This window comes from Diabrotica virgifera, chromosome 9 (assembly GCF_917563875.1).
Source record: "Diabrotica virgifera virgifera chromosome 9, PGI_DIABVI_V3a".
NCBI lineage: Eukaryota > Metazoa > Arthropoda > Insecta > Coleoptera > Chrysomelidae > Diabrotica > Diabrotica virgifera.
The window spans coordinates 8,741,982-8,760,298 of NC_065451.1; the positions used below are offsets into that span (position 1 = coordinate 8,741,982).

Consider the following 18,317-nt stretch of genomic DNA (forward strand, 5'->3'; position numbering starts at 1 on the left):
TTAAATTCATTGTTCAAACTGCCAAGAGGTAGGTGGGAGGCTGTTTGTGATTTAATTTAAGCGAAAAGAAATGTTTATTGGTGAAATAACCATTTTTTTTTCTATTTTTTGACAGCAGTACAATGTATTTTGAATTAAATAAATTACATACAAATCTTCTTTTTGCGTCAATTATTTTAATTCAAAAATTATTTTTGAAGTTATACTTCTTTACGGGCGTAATGACGGTGAAATTTTATATGGTAAAACCTAGCGACCGGGTGCATGCGCATTATAACTTTGTTCTGATTGGATGTTCAAATGACATGACAAAAATTATCCAATATGGCAGCTGTGGCACAGCTGTGGGACTGTGGTTTGGTTATAATGTATGCTTGTTGCGTTTTAAAATTTGTAGGAAGAGAAACAACAAACAAAAAGTTAGTTAATGGTTATACTGCCTTTTTAAATAGTTTTCATATTATATTTTTGGACTTATTTACATAGAAGAGATGATTGTTGCATGCCAATGTGAAAGCTCATCAAACGGTGACTAGTATGAGCGCCGCAGATCTCGCTTATTCAAAGCTAAAGAATCTTTCACTGGTAAGTGTTTTATAAATAGTTGATCAAATTTTGTTATGATATTTGAACATAGCCATTTTGCACGACGCAAGTGATTGCGAAATTAATTAGTCGTTTTACGGGCTCCGATACCTACCTTGAACCTACCAAAATACATAAGTAGTATGTAATACTTTTATTTACATAATTTGATTACCATCAAAATTTCTATCAATATTCACCTAATATATTGTTTTCTTACTATATGTTTTGTTGTATTTTTTCAATTCCAAATCATTTCAATTCAAAATCAAAATAATTTGATTTACATAAGTTAAAAATGTCAAAAGGTTAATCTGTTTAGTTAGACGATCTTCGCACATAATGACAAGCTGTCTCTGTGGCGAAGTTTTAATGCGAGTGAATCCCAATACAACGCAAATACCAGCCGCGTGGTAAGTTGGTTCGAATCCCAATAGAAACTTTTATTTTTTTATTTTTTTTTATACATTTTATGATTCTAAGTATATTTATTATATAATTTTATTTTCAGAAAATACGTATTTAGTTAAAAATTTTTCCGACAATTAATGTTCAGATCATTTGTGGCATTTTTAATGTGTTTGTGTGTGTTTTATTTTTTTATTATTTTAATTTTTGGCACTGTCTTAATAAAAATGTTTGAGAAGTAGTAAGTATAAATTAATTTAATATTTAAATAAAATATAAATAAAAAGTATATTAATTTCGTTTATAATCATATAATCATATAATAGAAGTATAACTTCTTACGTGCGTACAAAGTACACACACATTCTTTTTTTGGGTCACCTTGTATAAATAATGATATTAATATATATATTACTGAATAGAGAATTGAACACCCTTTCAAATGAGCTCCCACACGACCCCTATTCTCATTTAAAAAAATCATCGATTATGTCATCACGCTCAGATGGTATTACGTCACTAGTATGAAATATATGCCAAAAACTTGTAATTTAAACATAAAAATCGGCCTACTTCGGGATTTTTCTCCAAAATCGTCCATTTTAGAGAAAATTAATTTATTCCATAATTTAGCCCCTCTCTGATATGAGCAACATTTTTACTTTTCGACCACTGTTGTAGGGAGTGTACGCGGATTTTTACCAAATTTTAGTAGATACTTAGGCACATTATTGTACCTTAAAAATAGTCGATTATAGCTATATTTTAGCCCTCTAAGTGACCCTGGGCCTGAGATATGCCCCTCGAAAGGGTAAAAATAGCCCTTTTTAACATACACTTGAAGAGCGATATCCCTGATCCCAGTAAACCGATTTGAGCGCATAAGGTCTTATTTTTATAAGCGAAAAAAAGCGAATATTTCGCGAAATGAACGATAGATCTAAAAACTAAAAAATACGTGCTCAATATTTGTCAAAAATCTATCGGATACCAAACACGACTGCCCACGGAGAGGGGTGGGGGGTAAATTTAAAATTTTAAATAGGAGCCCTGTTTAGGCAATACGTAAAGTATCCTTAACAATAGTAACCTATACTTATTGTACGGTTATAGAGTATATTCCCATAGGTAAGCTGGTTAAGAGTAGATAACGATTTTTCATATGTAATTTAAAGTATTATCTGCATAAATGGCACAAAGAATATTTGCTACGAGAGGTATATGGTTCAAAATGCATACAGTATCACGACTAATAAGTTATGTTCACATACATGTAGAGTACTTACAGTTTTATTCCTTGATGACGTGTCACATCAGAGCTCTGATTGAATTCCATAATCCATTTGGTTCATTTGTAAGGCACTCACTAATACGCTAAATAAATCATCGTCGATAATACTGAGCAGATTGAATTATCTGAGCGGTATAAAACGATAGCAAAAAAAGCCGGTAAAATGCGGCCTTTTTACGAATAGCGGGAGCGTCGATAGATTAGAGATGATTCTCGTTAGGAAGCTTTTGACGATCTGCCCCGGCGAGGGGTTCAAATGCGAGTCTCAACAATAACCTGGAGTTTCCAGAAAGGTTACATAAATACTACTTGAATTTTAAGTAATCAGTAGTACAGGGGCGTAACTAATTATTTTAGTGAGCCGTGTATAATATATTTATTGTACATATTGCCGGGGGCGACAGGCGAGAGAGATGGCCTATATCACCTCGAAGAGAGGGGATTGGCAAAGATGTGCACAACGATAAGAAATGTTTGAAGAAATTAGAGTTTATATACACAAGGGGTAACAACGATAAAATGGAGGAAAACGATAAGTTTTCCCCCTAGGGATAGATTTTAATCTTCCAGGGGAATCACAGCGATTTTCGTAATACCACGAAGAAAATCACCGTGAGTAGTGTGAATCTTGACAGTACGAACTAGACCATCCTTACCAGGCAATACATCTATTACCCTGGCAGTTGGCCATAAGAGTGGAGGAGTACCATCCTCCTTCAACAGAACCAAATCCCCGATCTTGACAGGGTCAGTAGGGTCGGTCCATTTATTTCTTTGCTGCAGGAGGCAAAGATAGTCTTTTTTCCACAATTTCCAAAATTGCTGTTGAATTTTACTAATACGCTGAAAAAGATTCAACCTATTTTCAGGTATCTCTGAAACACTTGGTTCAGGGGGCGCGGTTAAACTTCTTTGAACTAAGAAGTGAGCTGGAGATAGGAAAGCGAAGTCATTGGCGTCAGACGACATCCTAGTGATGGGTCTCGAATTTAGAATAGCCTCGATTTGGCATAATACTGTGTTAAACACTTCAAAGGTGAAGTGGGAATTTCCTATAATTCGATAGAGGTGATACTTCACACTCTTTATTCCTACCTCATGGAGGCCGAATTGATGGGGGTTGCGGGGAACACCCATCTTGAAAGTTATGGAGTTTTGAGTACAGAATTCCTTAATCTGTTCCGAATTATTTTGATTTAAGAAAAAATCATAGAATTCGCGCATTTCATTTTTTGCCCCATGGAAATTTGTGGCATTGTCGCTCCAAATAATACTGGGCGTGGATCTTCTGGCAATAAACCTTTTCAGAGTAAGAATATAGGCTTCTGCGCTTAATCCTGTGACGAGTTCGATATGAACACATTTAGTGCTCATGCAAATGAAATAGGCTACGTATGCTTTGTAAAGCGGTGCCTTCCTCAAATGTGAGGACTTAATTAAGAAGAACCCCCCATAGTCCACTGAGACGACTTGGAAGGGTCTAGTGGGGAGTACACGATCGGGATGCATATCTGCCATCTGTTGAACAGAATTGGGTGTCATGAATCGGAAACAGTTTACACACTTACGAATTAAGCGTTTAATCTGTCTTAATCCGTCAATTGGCCAGTACTTCATTTTGACATACGAAAGTACTGTTTGCGCGCCTGAATGTAATAACTTATGATGAGCTTGAGTCAAGATTAGTTCTACAACTCGACATTTAGAAGGAAGTAGAATGGGGTGTTTTTGATTATACGATATGGGGGCGTGTCGGAGACGTCCTCCCACACGAATCAGCCCATCATTATGTTGTAGGAAGGGGTTGAGTTTACGAATGGCTTTATTGGTCACGAGTTTAGCATTTTTCAATTCAAGAATCTCTTTTTTAAAGTAGATACTTTGGATATACCTGATGATCGCGTGATCAGCGATCTCCATTTCGGGTGGCGTCAATATATCCGTATCTCGTGGAGAGTTATTTATTTTCTTTTTAATATTACTGATGAATCTAAAAAGATAAGCGACAATTCTTTGAATTTTACGAAAAGAAGAAGATTTAGCGAATAGATTTTCAAAGGTGTCGTTGAGTTCGTGATTTGTTGCTATGTTTGAGACAACTAACTTCCTTAATTCAGGAAGATCATCCTGAAAATGAGGAATTTGATGAAGAGAAAAATCGATGGGATTGTCTCTAATAAAGCTAGGTCCGCATAACCAGTCTTCGGTGGTCTGGGGATTATCAAAGACATTTATCCCTCTGGAAGCGGGGTCAGCGATGTTTTCGTGACTTCTGACGAAATGGAAATCACAAGGAAAAGTTTCCAACAAGGAATTGACCTTTTGAATTCTGTTTTGTACAAAAATGTTCCAAATGTGTTTTTTAGAAAGTATCCAAGACAAGGCAATTGTAGAGTCAGCAAAGAGATGAGATGAAGATATACTCAAATTTTTCTTGAAGATGTGAAAAAGTCTATGAGCCAGAGTGACTCCCAACACTATTCCACAAAGTTCCAATTTGGGGATGGTGAGTTTATTTTTTAGCGGAGAAATTTTGTTTTTAGAAGCGATAAGCCGCGACGATACAGAAAAGTCTGAGTATGTCGCTTTGAGATACACACAAGTGCTGTATATTTTTTCCGATGCGTCGGTGAAAATAATTAATTGAACATCAACAACTTTCTTTTGTAAAAGTAAGCATCGAGGTACCTTGACCTCTTCTATAGTTTTGAATGTCGATAAGAGGTTTTGCCAATTTTTCATAATGATGGGTGAGTCAATGGGTTGATCCCAGTCCAATTTCTGGGACCATATTTCCTGTATCAAGAGCTTAGCGTTCACAAGGACAGGGGATAACCATCCTAGCGGGTCATACAAAGTAGCAATGTAGGAGAGAATAGTACGTTTAGTAACAACATTAGCCAATTTGAAGATAGGAGTTTTAAACGAAAAGTGGTCGCGTTCTGAATCCCAGAATATGCCTAAGACTTTATCAGATCCCGTGAAGTTAAGACTGACTTCAGAGACGGGATTTAAATTGTGTTGAGACAGAAATTCTGAAGAACTGCAGTTCCACTTGTGGAGGAGGAAACCATGGGTTTCTAGCAAAGAAGTTAATTGTTCGAAAAGACAACTTAATTCATGAAGACTGTCAGCACCGCTGATCAGGTCATCCATATAGATAGATTCTTGCAGAACACTAGTAGCAAGTTCGTGGGTATGTTTGTTGTTGTCAGCGATGTGCTTGATAACTCTTTGAGCGATAAATGGGCTACTTGGGAGCCCGAAGGGTAATCTTTGAAATTGATAGCACCGTAAAGGCTGCTGAATATTGTCCCTAAAGAGAAAATTTAACAGAAATGTTTCAGTGGGACAAATGGCGATTTGTAGGAACATAGCCTTGATGTCGCCTACTAGTGCGAATTTAAACTGACGAAACTTAGCGAGAATGTCAAAAAGTTCATGTTGGACGACATAACCTTTGTCTATGACGTCACTGAGGGAGATTCCCGTAGACGATTTATTGTTTGGATCGAAAACTATACGAGTGGAAGTAGTAGAGTTGGATTTGAAAACGGGAAAGTGAGGGAGAAAGTAATTAGGTTTACCTGAGTCATTTAGCATTTTTAACGGCACTTGAATTATTTGTCCGTTATTGAGATATTCCGATATAATGTCCTGATATTTTTCCAATAAATCAGGGTTGAGTTGAAAACGTTTCTCGAGACTGAGAAAACGTCTTTTTGCCGAGAGAAACGAATTTCCCATGTCTATATCTTCGATAGGGAGTTTGAGATTGAGTGTGGACTCATATCGTCCATTGGGGAGAACATTAACATGTTTTACAAAATTAATTTCAGCGGGGTGATCATTAATGAGATCGGTGTTCTGAGGAGCGGCTTCTTCCAGCTCCCAGAATTTTTGTAAATGATCGGATAGTTCCTCGTTGGACACTACCGGCTCATTTACGGCGGAAGGAGTGTTATGAGAACAACAAGTAACGAGAGAGTTTGAATAAAATTCCAAAGCCTTTTTAGTATTTTTCGACTTAAGAGCAAAGTCTGGAACTGACCCTGATATCGTGTACCCGAGTAGAGTGCGTTGAAGAACGGGAAGACCTTTTCCCAAACGAATTATTTCAGGTTGAATGATATCGTTATACAGGTCTGCACCGAGCAGGATACCAATTGGGGATGTTACATGGAACATCGGATCACCTAATGGTATCTCTGAGGGTATGTTTAGTTTGCTCGCCGAAATAGAAATTTGAGGAAGCGGATTTGTTATCTTTGGGAGTACAGAGCACGAGATGTCAAAAGGAACGTCGTTAGCGACAGCGAAAATTGTTGTATCTACAATAGATTGAGACGAGGATGAGGTGGAGTTAATTCCATTGATCCGTAATTTTCCATCTCTAGTGGTGAGTGACAGTTCCTTTACGAGGTCAGCACTAATAAATGAAACCTGTGAGGCCGAGTCTAAAAGTGCCTTTGCGAAGACCCTCTTGCCGCTAGGAGCGACAAGATAGACCTGGAGTGTGCTTAATAACACCAAATGATTATCAAGCGAGGCTGCAGATAGAGCCATTGAATGTGGAGTCGAATTTTGAAGATTAACTTCCGTTTCAGGAGCTCTAACATGTGAGGGCCCCTGTTGTGAATTACCCTGTGTATGGGAGTTATTTGAGATAGCGGTTTTATTATGATTATTTGAGTTGTGTTGGCCAACAGCCGCGGAAGGGTTACTATGACCCGTTTTGTCGAAATGGAGCAACGTGTGATGACGAGATTTACAAACTATGCAAGAGAATTTGGATTTACACTGATCGAGCATGTGAGACCCAAGACAATTAATACAAAATTTATTTTGTTTGACAAAACTAAAACGTTCTTTAGAATTCAACTGCTTGAACTGAGGACAAGAGTAGATCGAGTGAGAGTCGTTGCAATAGGAACATTTCTTAGAACCTAAGCGAGGCGAAAGGTTACTGGTAGAAGTGTCTGAGGCTAGGTGTAAAGAGTGTCTGGAAGTAGTAGTCGATTTTGGTTTTGATTGAGATTGAATATTCTCAAGATGAACAACGCGTGTCTCGATTTCCCCTAGAAAATGGACAAAATCAGGGGTAGCTTGGCTACCACCGGATTGGAACTCAAGAGCCCTAATGGTAGGTGCGTCGAGTTTCTGAGTAGCGATATGTATGAGAAGTAAATGCAAGAGATCTGAAGGGGGCCTATTCAAGTTCAATAGGGCCTTGAAATTATTTGACATGACCGTATGAAAATTTCTTAATTGTGAGTGATTTGCGTTTCCAGAAATAGGAGGCGCATCAAGAATTTGAGAGATGAGAGTTTTGATAAGCGATTTAGAGTTGGCGTACCTTTGTGTCAGGTTATCCCGGGCTATTTTGTAATTGTCACCTGTGAGTGGGATATGCTCGAGAAGCGTCAAAGGCTCGGAAGTTAGAAAACTTTTGAGGTAAATGAGTTTTTCCAGATCACTTAATGTAGTATCAGATCCTATTATTGTATCAAAGGTCTCAATGAATGAATTGTATTCAGTAACTAAGCCACTAAATGGTTTTAACTGAATACGAGGGAGGTTTACTGTTCGTTGCCTAGCCATAGACTGTGAGGTTAGAGAAGAATTAGGGTCAAATTGGAGGGAGGGGGTAGCAGTCACATTAGAACTTTCAATGACCTCTAACCTTTCTTCCAATAGAGAAATTGTATCCAAATATTTATCAAAAACCACAGAGGAATCAGTAGAGGGGGTAGGTTCCTCGGGGATCGTCTCCAGCACATTTTGAGCATCGCGGAAAAGTCCGTAAGAATGTTTGAGTTGTGAAATTATTTCACGAATTTTATATTTGTTTAGAGAATTAAGAGTTGTGGGAACCGAATCAGCCAACTTGGTTATATCAAGTTTTGCGGTGAGCCTCTGTCGGTTATATTTTGATCGGTCAGCCATGTTGCGAGAATGTGAGATTAGATAGATTATTTGCAAATGTCTAAACCTATAAATCGATGCGAAAATGAGAGAATATGTACAATATATTATATATTACACGTTTAATAGTGTGAGATTGGCTTAATAGTATCACCCTGTATGAGCGCAGATTAGTATATGAAATGCAAAACTATAAAATTTCAAAATATATGCAATTTTCCAAAATGGGTATTTTTCAGCAAGTGTGAGACACCCTTAACAAGTATTTAAATTAATTAAATTGAAGGAAAAAACAATTATTTATTTTCTATAGTTTTCTAGAAGTGTAAAATGAGCTTAAGCGAAGCTAAATGTAGCAAAAACTTACAATTTATGCAAGAAAACAAAATTATTTTTAATAATTTTTGTAACCTGTGAACCAGGCTTAATCGGATTCAAAATTATAAATTTAATTTAAATCAAAAGGTTGAACAAACAATGTTAAAATTATAACACCCGTACTATCAGCCAAGAAATGAGTACACTTTTTGTATACTATAAACAGAAAAATATATTTACGAAAATAAAATAATGTAATATATGCAAATATTTTTTCATACAAACAAAACGACTCCTTTATTTGAACAAAGCAAGTAGTTTCTGAAATTGCACGTGTAGACCGGGCTTAACAACCTACCAGCTATTGTAGAGACGTGCTGGGTTAAATACTGAGAATTTGAGTGCAGAAAGAGAGGAATATTTTATTTTTGTGCCGGGGCGGCGTGGCTTGGAAATTTCCAAATGCAACAGAAAGACACTATAAATGAAAAACCGTTATTCTCAGAATAGAGATTATCAAAATATGCAAATACGAAGGACCTTGAGGATTTAATTAATAAATAATTAATATGATCCGGCTCGAAGGACCAGAAATGTTTAGGCAATACGTAAAGTATCCTTAACAATAGTAACCTATACTTATTGTACGGTTATAGAGTATATTCCCATAGGTAAGCTGGTTAAGAGTAGATAACGATTTTTCATATGTAATTTAAAGTATTATCTGCATAAATGGCACAAAGAATATTTGCTACGAGAGGTATATGGTTCAAAATGCATACAGTATCACGACTAATAAGTTATGTTCACATACATGTAGAGTACTTACAGTTTTATTCCTTGATGACGTGTCACATCAGAGCTCTGATTGAATTCCATAATCCATTTGGTTCATTTGTAAGGCACTCACTAATACGCTAAATAAATCATCGTCGATAATACTGAGCAGATTGAATTATCTGAGCGGTATAAAACGATAGCAAAAAAAGCCGGTAAAATGCGGCCTTTTTACGAATAGCGGGAGCGTCGATAGATTAGAGATGATTCTCGTTAGGAAGCTTTTGACGATCTGCCCCGGCGAGGGGTTCAAATGCGAGTCTCAACAATAACCTGGAGTTTCCAGAAAGGTTACATAAATACTACTTGAATTTTAAGTAATCAGTAGTACAGGGGCGTAACTAATTATTTTAGTGAGCCGTGTATAATATATTTATTGTACAAGCCCCCTATTCGGATTCCTTTGGTAAAGTAAAAATAAGTAACTTTTATTTGAAACATTTTTTCGAATTATGGATAGATGGCGCTAAAATCGGAAAAAAACGATTGTTGGAAATGGAAAATTAAATTAAAAATGGAAGTCGTCACTAAAATGGAAAACTTTACTTAACTTTTTTTGGTTTTAGAACCTACTCTTCACTGCACATTTAGCATACTTTCCTCCACTACTATAACCAGTTTTTCGAAAATAAAATATCATTTTTTGTCATTTATTGTAAACTAATATTACTTTTGCCTGATGGTAGGGGAGCCCAAGCGGAAATTTTTGCAGTTACTCGAGCGTGTCAGATTATTACATGGGAAGAAACCTTGTACCCTGAAAATGTACCTCTACCATATATTGGCTCTTAATGCAGGGGAGTTGGTTAAGGGAGGGCCGAAAAAAAAATCTATCCTTAGAAAAACTTCGTCAGATTAAGATAAGGTAAGTTAAGTGCATGCAAAACAGTGTATATTTCAAAAATCTGACTGATTTGAGCGGGGCGTAAGGAAATGGGTGAGTCCCAAAGTTTCACAAGAAAAAAGCGAATATTTCGCGAAATGAATGACAGATCGAAAAACTAAAAAATACGTACTCAATGTTTTTCAAAAATCTATCGAATGATACCAAACACGGATTCCCACGGAGAGGGGGGGTAAATTTAATATTTTAAATACGAATCCCGCGATATTTCGTGAAATGAACATCATATCGAAAAACTTAAAAATACACTTATTCAATATTCTTGAAAAATCTATCGAATGGCACCAAACACGCCCCCCACGGAGGTGGGGTGGGTGGTTACTTTAAAATTTTTAAATGGGAGCCCCCATTTTTTATTGCAGATTTGAATTCCTTACGTAAAAATAAGTAACTTTTTTTTCGAGACATTTTTTCGAATTATGGATAGATGGCGCTATAATCTAAAAAAACGATTATTTGAAATGGAAAATTAAATTTAAAAATGGACAAGTCTCCACTAAAATGGAAAACTTTACTTAACTTTTTTTGGTTTTAGGACCTACTCTTCACAACCCAATAGGTCCCCAAAGCGCTCGAGTGACTGCACATTTAGCATACTTTGCTCCCCTACCATGACAATTTCAAATTGTAGGTAAGGTGGAAGTAGTTGTATACGTATATAACAATATCTACTTATTTTAGTCTTTTACTAATTTTTTGACGGCCTAAAAATTAAGCTTTTTGCTTCATAAGTACGCCAACAAACGTTGCCGTAAATAATTTCTCTCGTCTGTTTGATTATTCTAGAATACATAGAACTCACACCGAAAGGTAGACGAGTTCTGTATTAAGTGAAGTAAGTGATTAGAACTCAACGAATTATTAAAATAGAGAAAAAGAATAAATATCTAATAAAAATGTAAAGAAGCCTTTAGATGGTCGAGAGCCAAAGCTATGGCAGTTTTAATTTTAACTTTAATCTGTTGTATCATATAGCACAAGAACTTGATATCACATACTCAAATATCAATTTTTTTGTTGCAGATTTGATGTGCCCACCATTTTGGGACTCAATCATATGTTGGCCCTACACACCAGCAGGAGAAAAAGCTGTTATACCTTGCCCATCATATTTCGCCGGATTCAGAGAGGTAAGTACGTAAAAGTAGATAAATCTCTTCACACAGATCAACAAAACATTGAGAGAGTTACTCACTTCAAATGTCTGGGATGCTACATTACAGACCAACTAAATTCAAGTTAAGAGACCAAAAATGCAAAATTGGAGAAGATCGCACAACATTTCTAAAAATGAATGTAACCACAGTTTAAACCTAAAATTAAGTCAAAGAATGATTAAATTTGATCAGTGTTCTGACAAGACACCAAGACCTGGACTTTAACGCTGATACTTTCAACCACCTAATTAGAGACGTTTTCTCTATCCACTCACCAATTTTTGTCAAAATGAATGGAGGTTCACCGAAATCGAAGATCATAGTTGATTGTTGATTTTTACCATCAGTGACTGCACTGTAGAACGAAAATTGCAATTCAATAATTAAAATGCGTGTATTTTGCGAGCTCATAAATTATTAAACGATGTAGTCGCCAAATAATTAATCTAATTCATTTTAAGTGAAATTATCTCTTAATCCGGGAAGAATGGGTGGTTTTCTTGCGAAGGGGTTGTAGCTCAATAATCGAAATGCGCGTGATTTAAGAGTTTATTCTTAGAATATATAAGCTATACAAATTATATCCGCGATACGATATATTTTAATTCTTTTCAGCATGTACCTCTTAAGTTAAATCAATTAAAGGTTTGTTTGGGGTGAAGAGGATGAGCAATATCCCTATTTTTAAGTAGTGGGGGGACTGAGTGAGACTAATATATTAAATTCCTGCTCAGTGTAACGAGCTCAAACAACAAAGACTAATACTCAATCGAGAAAAGAGGAAAAGTGTTAAAGTGATTTTTTAATAATATATTGTTATGGAACGCTTACAATTTTGAACATCTTTAACAACAAAATACTTGGATCACTGAATATATTACCCTGGTGTATTCTCTGCTTGGATCTTCCATAAATAATAAACAATAAATAACTTTTTATTAAATTCACATCTTAAATCAATTATTTATCGAAAATACACTATCAATATTATTTAATCAACAACTCAAAATATTCCCGATACCATGTCAAATATTTAAAATTGTCATTGTCTGATTTACAATATAATGACAATATTCTATTCGACTGAGTGCGTTGTATGACAAAGATAGATTTGGAAAATATTACCACGGACATTTTGTTCATTTTTTTCGAATACTGAAAAATTCAATAAATATTTTGGAAAAATTTAAATGCAGAATGAAAGACTAAATTATTCCTGAGGGCCGAAAGTCCGTTATAATAAATAAAAAGTTAATTTTGAATGAGATATTTGAAATTAAAAATCACACTAAATTTTCTCTTAGTTTTTCACCCCTGTAACTTATTAAAATAAACATTATAAAAGTTCTCAGATACTTTCTGCCAATAACGTAATCTTTCATTCTGCGTTTAAATTTTTCAAAAATACTTATTAGTTTTCTCAGGATTCGAAAAAAATTAATCCCATTTAAATAGCATTGGAGCAGAAATTACGTACCCGTACCCTTAAAAATCCCATCCCTGGTTTAAAACATTTAAATTTTTCAAAATTGGAGCGGAAAATCAACATTATAACGCAAAAGAACCGCTACAGACAGAACGAAAATATAGAATTAACTTTTGCAATCAAAAACGAAAATATGCCCTAACTGGTGTTAATAGACGTGGAAAGGGAAAAATTACTGATCTTGTGAAGCAAAAAATGTCTCAGAGAAACATACAGTGGAACCTCGATTATCCGTCTCTCCAATAACTGTCACCTCTGTTAACCGTCAGGGTCCGTAAAGTCAATTTGCCACTAATATATAAAGACAATTCTCATTTTGAACAATGCACGTGCCCATCCTGAAGCTGGTATGCTGCGAAGTGATGATGGAAATATCACATGCTCTTTTCTGCCAGCCAATACAACATCATTGATACAACCAATGGATCAATTGAATAACGCTGAAAAGAGCATGGATTAAATTTGGCCTGAATCAACCGAAGATAATGAAAATGCACCCGTGACATCTGAGCGTGATGCGGTAACAAATGAAGTTAAGGTTGAATCAACTGTTTTGTTTTCGTTATCTAAAGATGACATAAACGAATGGTTAATTTGTAATGAGGACGGAAATAGCTATCGATTGCTGATAGATGATGAAATCGTTGAAAGGGCAACAGAGGCGGATGAAACAGATTCAGAAGCTGTTCATGACACAAAAAATGGAAAAATAGAAAAAAAAATAAAACAACTTAATGAGAGGCTTAATAGGTACTAGATACATGAGATAAAGAGCAACTAAAAAATTAATAACAGTTAGCAACATCGCCCCAAACGGGTAAATGGGAAAACGGAAAATGGGTAAAAAACGGAAAAAGTAAATGGGAAAACGACAAAAATGGATGACGAATTCATAATTATAGAAAATATAAGATGGAAGTGGAGCCAAAAAATAAACAGGATAGAAAAAGCTACAAATAATGAAGTGCCAGATAGTGCAAAAAGAAGAAATAGTTGAGGAGCAGACTTTCTATATGCATTTTGTCCATTTTTTCAAATTTTCAACTAAAGATGGCATCGCAAACTATATGTATAGAGCCACCATTTTGTGTCACGAAAGAGGTTCTAAATGCATTCTGTTGTCTGAAAATTAAATAAACAAAATACCTTGGACTTTCTATGTGCTGTATGTCCATTGACGGTAGACAAACTAACCGAAGTTTGTCCGTGCGCTATGGACTAATTGCGATTTGTTTGTCATTGGCAGTCATTGTCGTTGTATACTTGGTGTCTGTACTGTAAGTTTGTTTTATGTGCGTTTGTTTTTCCAATTTTCAACAAAACAATATAAAATAATGGATGTAGTTGTGACAGGGGATCATGTAGTTGGTGATACGGACCGTGGTAGCAGAAAAGGAAAAAGACATCTAACTGGTAGAAATAAACTTATAAAAAGAAAAATGCAATCTGGCAGTGGTATTGTTGAGAAGCGTGGAAGGGACAAACGGTCTTTCAAGAATGTTGAAAAATTTGAAGTTGTTAAAAAATTTAAAGCCAGTTTGTAAGGACATGAAAGTCATTACGGGCGTGCTAAATCTCGGCGTATTTATTTATTATCTGAAAATAATATTACTATTTTATGGAATCTGTACAATCAGAGTAGGTACTGCTGAGAATTTGAAAGCAAATTACAAGTATTTTAGTAGGATCTTTAATACTCACTTTAATATTACATTTGGAAGCCCTGCTACTGACGTATGTGGCTTTTGTGTCAGGACCCAAACTTCTATTAGCTTTTGCAAAGACAAAACTGAAATAGAGAAACTAAGAACTTCTCTACGTGTACCTACATAAAGTAAGGTCCAAACAATTTTTTAAACTAATGAATGAAAAACCGGAACACACTGTTTCCTACTGTTTTGACCTTCAGCAGGTTCAAGTCTTACCGAAAGCGCCTATTCAAGATGCATTTTACGCCCAGCAGTTGTTTTTTTATTGTTTTTGTGTAACGGACGTGGATATTAAAAAGCCAGTTTTCTACACCTAGATGGAACATCAAGCAAAAAGGGGATCTGCAGAAACAAGTCCTGATCTACTTGATTTTCTTAATAAATCTGAATGTGCATCAGATATAAAACAGTTAAGACTATTGGCAGATGGTTGTGCGCTTCAGAATAAAAATGCACACATGATTAGTGTGACCAACTAGCCCGAAAAATCCGGGACATGGCCCGAATTACGAAGTGGTGTCCCGGCGTCCCGGACAAGGCTTCCGGGCCATCCGAATTTTCAACGTTTTCGTAAAATTCTATTTTAAAATTTTGAATACGTTATTCTTCTAAGAATTCACATCAAATTGAATTGGTGGGACGAAAAAAAGTCGACAATTTCTAGCGTGTAATACTAATACCACATCCAAAACGTCCACATTTTATATCGTGATATTATAGTTCTACGAAAACTCAAACTCTGGACTTGTCCGTCCCGTTTCTGTATTTTAATTATCGTCTTCTGAAAAGACGATTCAAAAACATGGATATTAAATAATGATAATTATATTTTTATATTAACCGAAGGTTCTATTTACATGGAAATCCAACATCAGTTAATTTTTTCCTTTTTTGGATCAACAAAAATGTAATTATCAGTAGTAATTGCACAAGAGCTCTAAAATTCTATATTAATTTTAGAGTTCGAATGCAATTTGTTGCGATTATTTCATGAATAAAACTGTTCAAAACCAAAATTTTATTGTAATTTATATATGTAAGTACCAATTAGTGAAATTAAACACACAGTTGTTATAAATATGTATTTGACGGTTGAAAGTCATCACTTTTATAATTTTTAAAACATTTGTCATTAATGTCACTGAATGTATTTTTTGGTACCAACGAAGGGCATCTGACGTAAATATGCTTAACGACGGGAGATTATCAAAAATTATCACCTTAATTTGCATGTCTGTAGCTTTCTATTGGTCAGAATCTCCTATGAATGAAATAATCATTACAGCCCATCCCATCAAAAAAAAATTGTTAACATAAAAATGTTAAATAATCAATAAAATGATGATATTATAGTTGTAGATATATTTAAAAAAAAATAGCCCGATTTTCATTGAAAAGTCCCGGATTTTAGGTATATTTTTCAGCCTTGTCCCGAATTCGACTGAATTGGAGTTGGTCACACTACACATGATGCATATGCTCATGTTATGGCTGTATACAGATTTTTGTCGGTATTATTTTTCCGGTACGCGGATATTCATATTTGCCAGCGGACCGTGTTTTCGGACAAATTAAAAAAGTTACACAATCCTACAGTCTACAGTACAATAAAAACCCCTACACAATATTATGACATTTACTCCAAGAAGGGGGAAGTTAAACAACTTGGTAGAGACTGGACAGTTTATGATATAAAAGGTACGTTAACCACTTAAAAAAATTTAAGGAATCAGTGCAGTCAAACGAATCATTATTAAGAGATCACAAAACAACAACGATATTTTGCTTAAGACCGAAATGTTCTACAGAAATAATGATCCATCCAAACAATTCCAAACATTATTGAAACGTGGAAAGAAGCTTTCGACTTTAAACTTACCTACTGTAGAACTTCAAAACCAAATTAAACCAAAAAAACTCCAGAACCTCTCGAAACTCCAGAACTATCAGGGACGAATTGGGTCAACGGTCCTGAGCTAACATGGTTAGAACCAATTCTTTCTGACACTGGTGAGCAAAATGGGAATCAAGCTATCCTTGGTGAAACTGAGGATGATGATGTTATTGAAGGAGTTGAGTGCTGTGATTGTAATTATGATGACAATGGTGATCTTTATGACTTCTACAGAAATAATGATCCATCCAAACAATTCCAAACATTATTGAAACGTGGAAAGAAGCTTTCGACTTTAAACTTACCTACTGTAGAACTTCAAAACCAAATTAAACCAAAAAAACTCCAGAACCTCTCGAAACTCCAGAACTATCAGGGACGAATTGGGTCAACGGTCCTGAGCTAACATGGTTAGAACCAATTCTTTCTGACACTGGTGAGCAAAATGGGAATCAAGCTATCCTTGGTGAAACTGAGGATGATGATGTTATTGAAGGAGTTGAGTGCTGTGATTGTAATTATGATGACAATGGTGATCTTTATGACTTCTACAGAAATAATGATCCATCCAAACAATTCCAAACATTATTGAAACGTGGAAAGAAGCTTTCGACTTTAAACTTACCTACTGTAGAACTTCAAAACCAAATTAAACCAAAAAAACTCCAGAACCTCTCAAAACTCCAGAACTATCAGGGACGAATTGGGTCAACGGTCCTGAGCTAACATGGTTAGAACCAATTCTTTCTGACACTGGTGAGCAAAATGGGAATCAAGCTATCCTTGGTGAAACTGAGGATGATGATGTTATTGAAGGAGTTGAGTGCTGTGATTGCAATGATGATGACAATGGTGACCTTTATGACATGTAAAATACCATATTGTTCCATTCATTTTTAAACAATATTTTGTATTTAAAAATAAAATACTATTTGTATGAAGTTACTTGAGCTTTATTACATCGTTACTATCAAAAGTCAGTCATATTGCTTGTGTAGACAATCAAAATGAGTTTTGTCCAAGGATGACAATCTAAATGCAGTTTGTCCAGCAGTTTTTTTAAGTTTTTTGGGATATTATTAATACTAGATTTTTGGCATATAGGTATAATATTTGAATGATTTTTTATCCATTTTTTAGTTATATCAGTTTTCGTTTAATTTCTTGCCAAACGCGTAGCAGTTTTTCTCTATTTGCCAAAATTACAAAAAGTGGACAAAATGCATTTAGAAAATCTGCTCCTCAGTTGAAAAAAATACGTGAACGGAACAGGAAATAGAAAAAACACAAAATAAGGACATGAGTGAATATAAAGATGATAACATAGATAGAAAGAAAGTATATTTAAAGAACAACATATAGGCGAACAAACTAAAAAAAGGCGAAATAATTAAAACTGGGTAAAAGAGTAGAAGATTACAAGATGGAAGTAAAAGTTATACCAGAAACAACAACAAAAAAGGAAGAAGAGTCACGATATTGGAAAATGGAAATTTATTAATATACAGGGTGTCCAGAAACTCTACCGACAAACGAAGACAGAAGATTCTTCAGATAATTCTAAGACAATAACCCTATTCACTTAGTCCGAAAATGCTTCCTAAGGGAGCTAGAGCTCTTTGAAGATGGCGTCTTGTAATGAGTTTTTCTTAAATACCTCCTCCAGAACGCTTCTATTTAGAAAAACAAAAATTGGTACGCGTATTTATCTTCCAGAGATAAATCTATTCCATCCATTCCGAATTTTAAGTACCGATCATAGGCGTCCGTTTTGGGCATGGCAACGGTTATTTTATCGCATAA

The 18,317-nt window shown here is 35.3% G+C and overlaps 1 protein-coding gene across 5 annotated transcripts in view; it reads left to right on the forward strand.

Annotated features, from left to right (window-relative positions):
* LOC114332250 (vasoactive intestinal polypeptide receptor 2) overlaps positions 1 to 18,317 on the forward strand; it is a 784,400-nt gene that overhangs the window by 736,657 nt on the left and 29,426 nt on the right. For all 5 annotated transcript variants that reach the window (XM_050661170.1, XM_050661171.1, XM_050661172.1 and 2 more), the window contains one exon: positions 11,292 to 11,398. In XM_050661170.1, the coding sequence (XP_050517127.1) occupies positions 11,292 to 11,398 (107 nt within the window). The remainder of the gene's footprint in view (positions 1 to 11,291; positions 11,399 to 18,317) is intronic.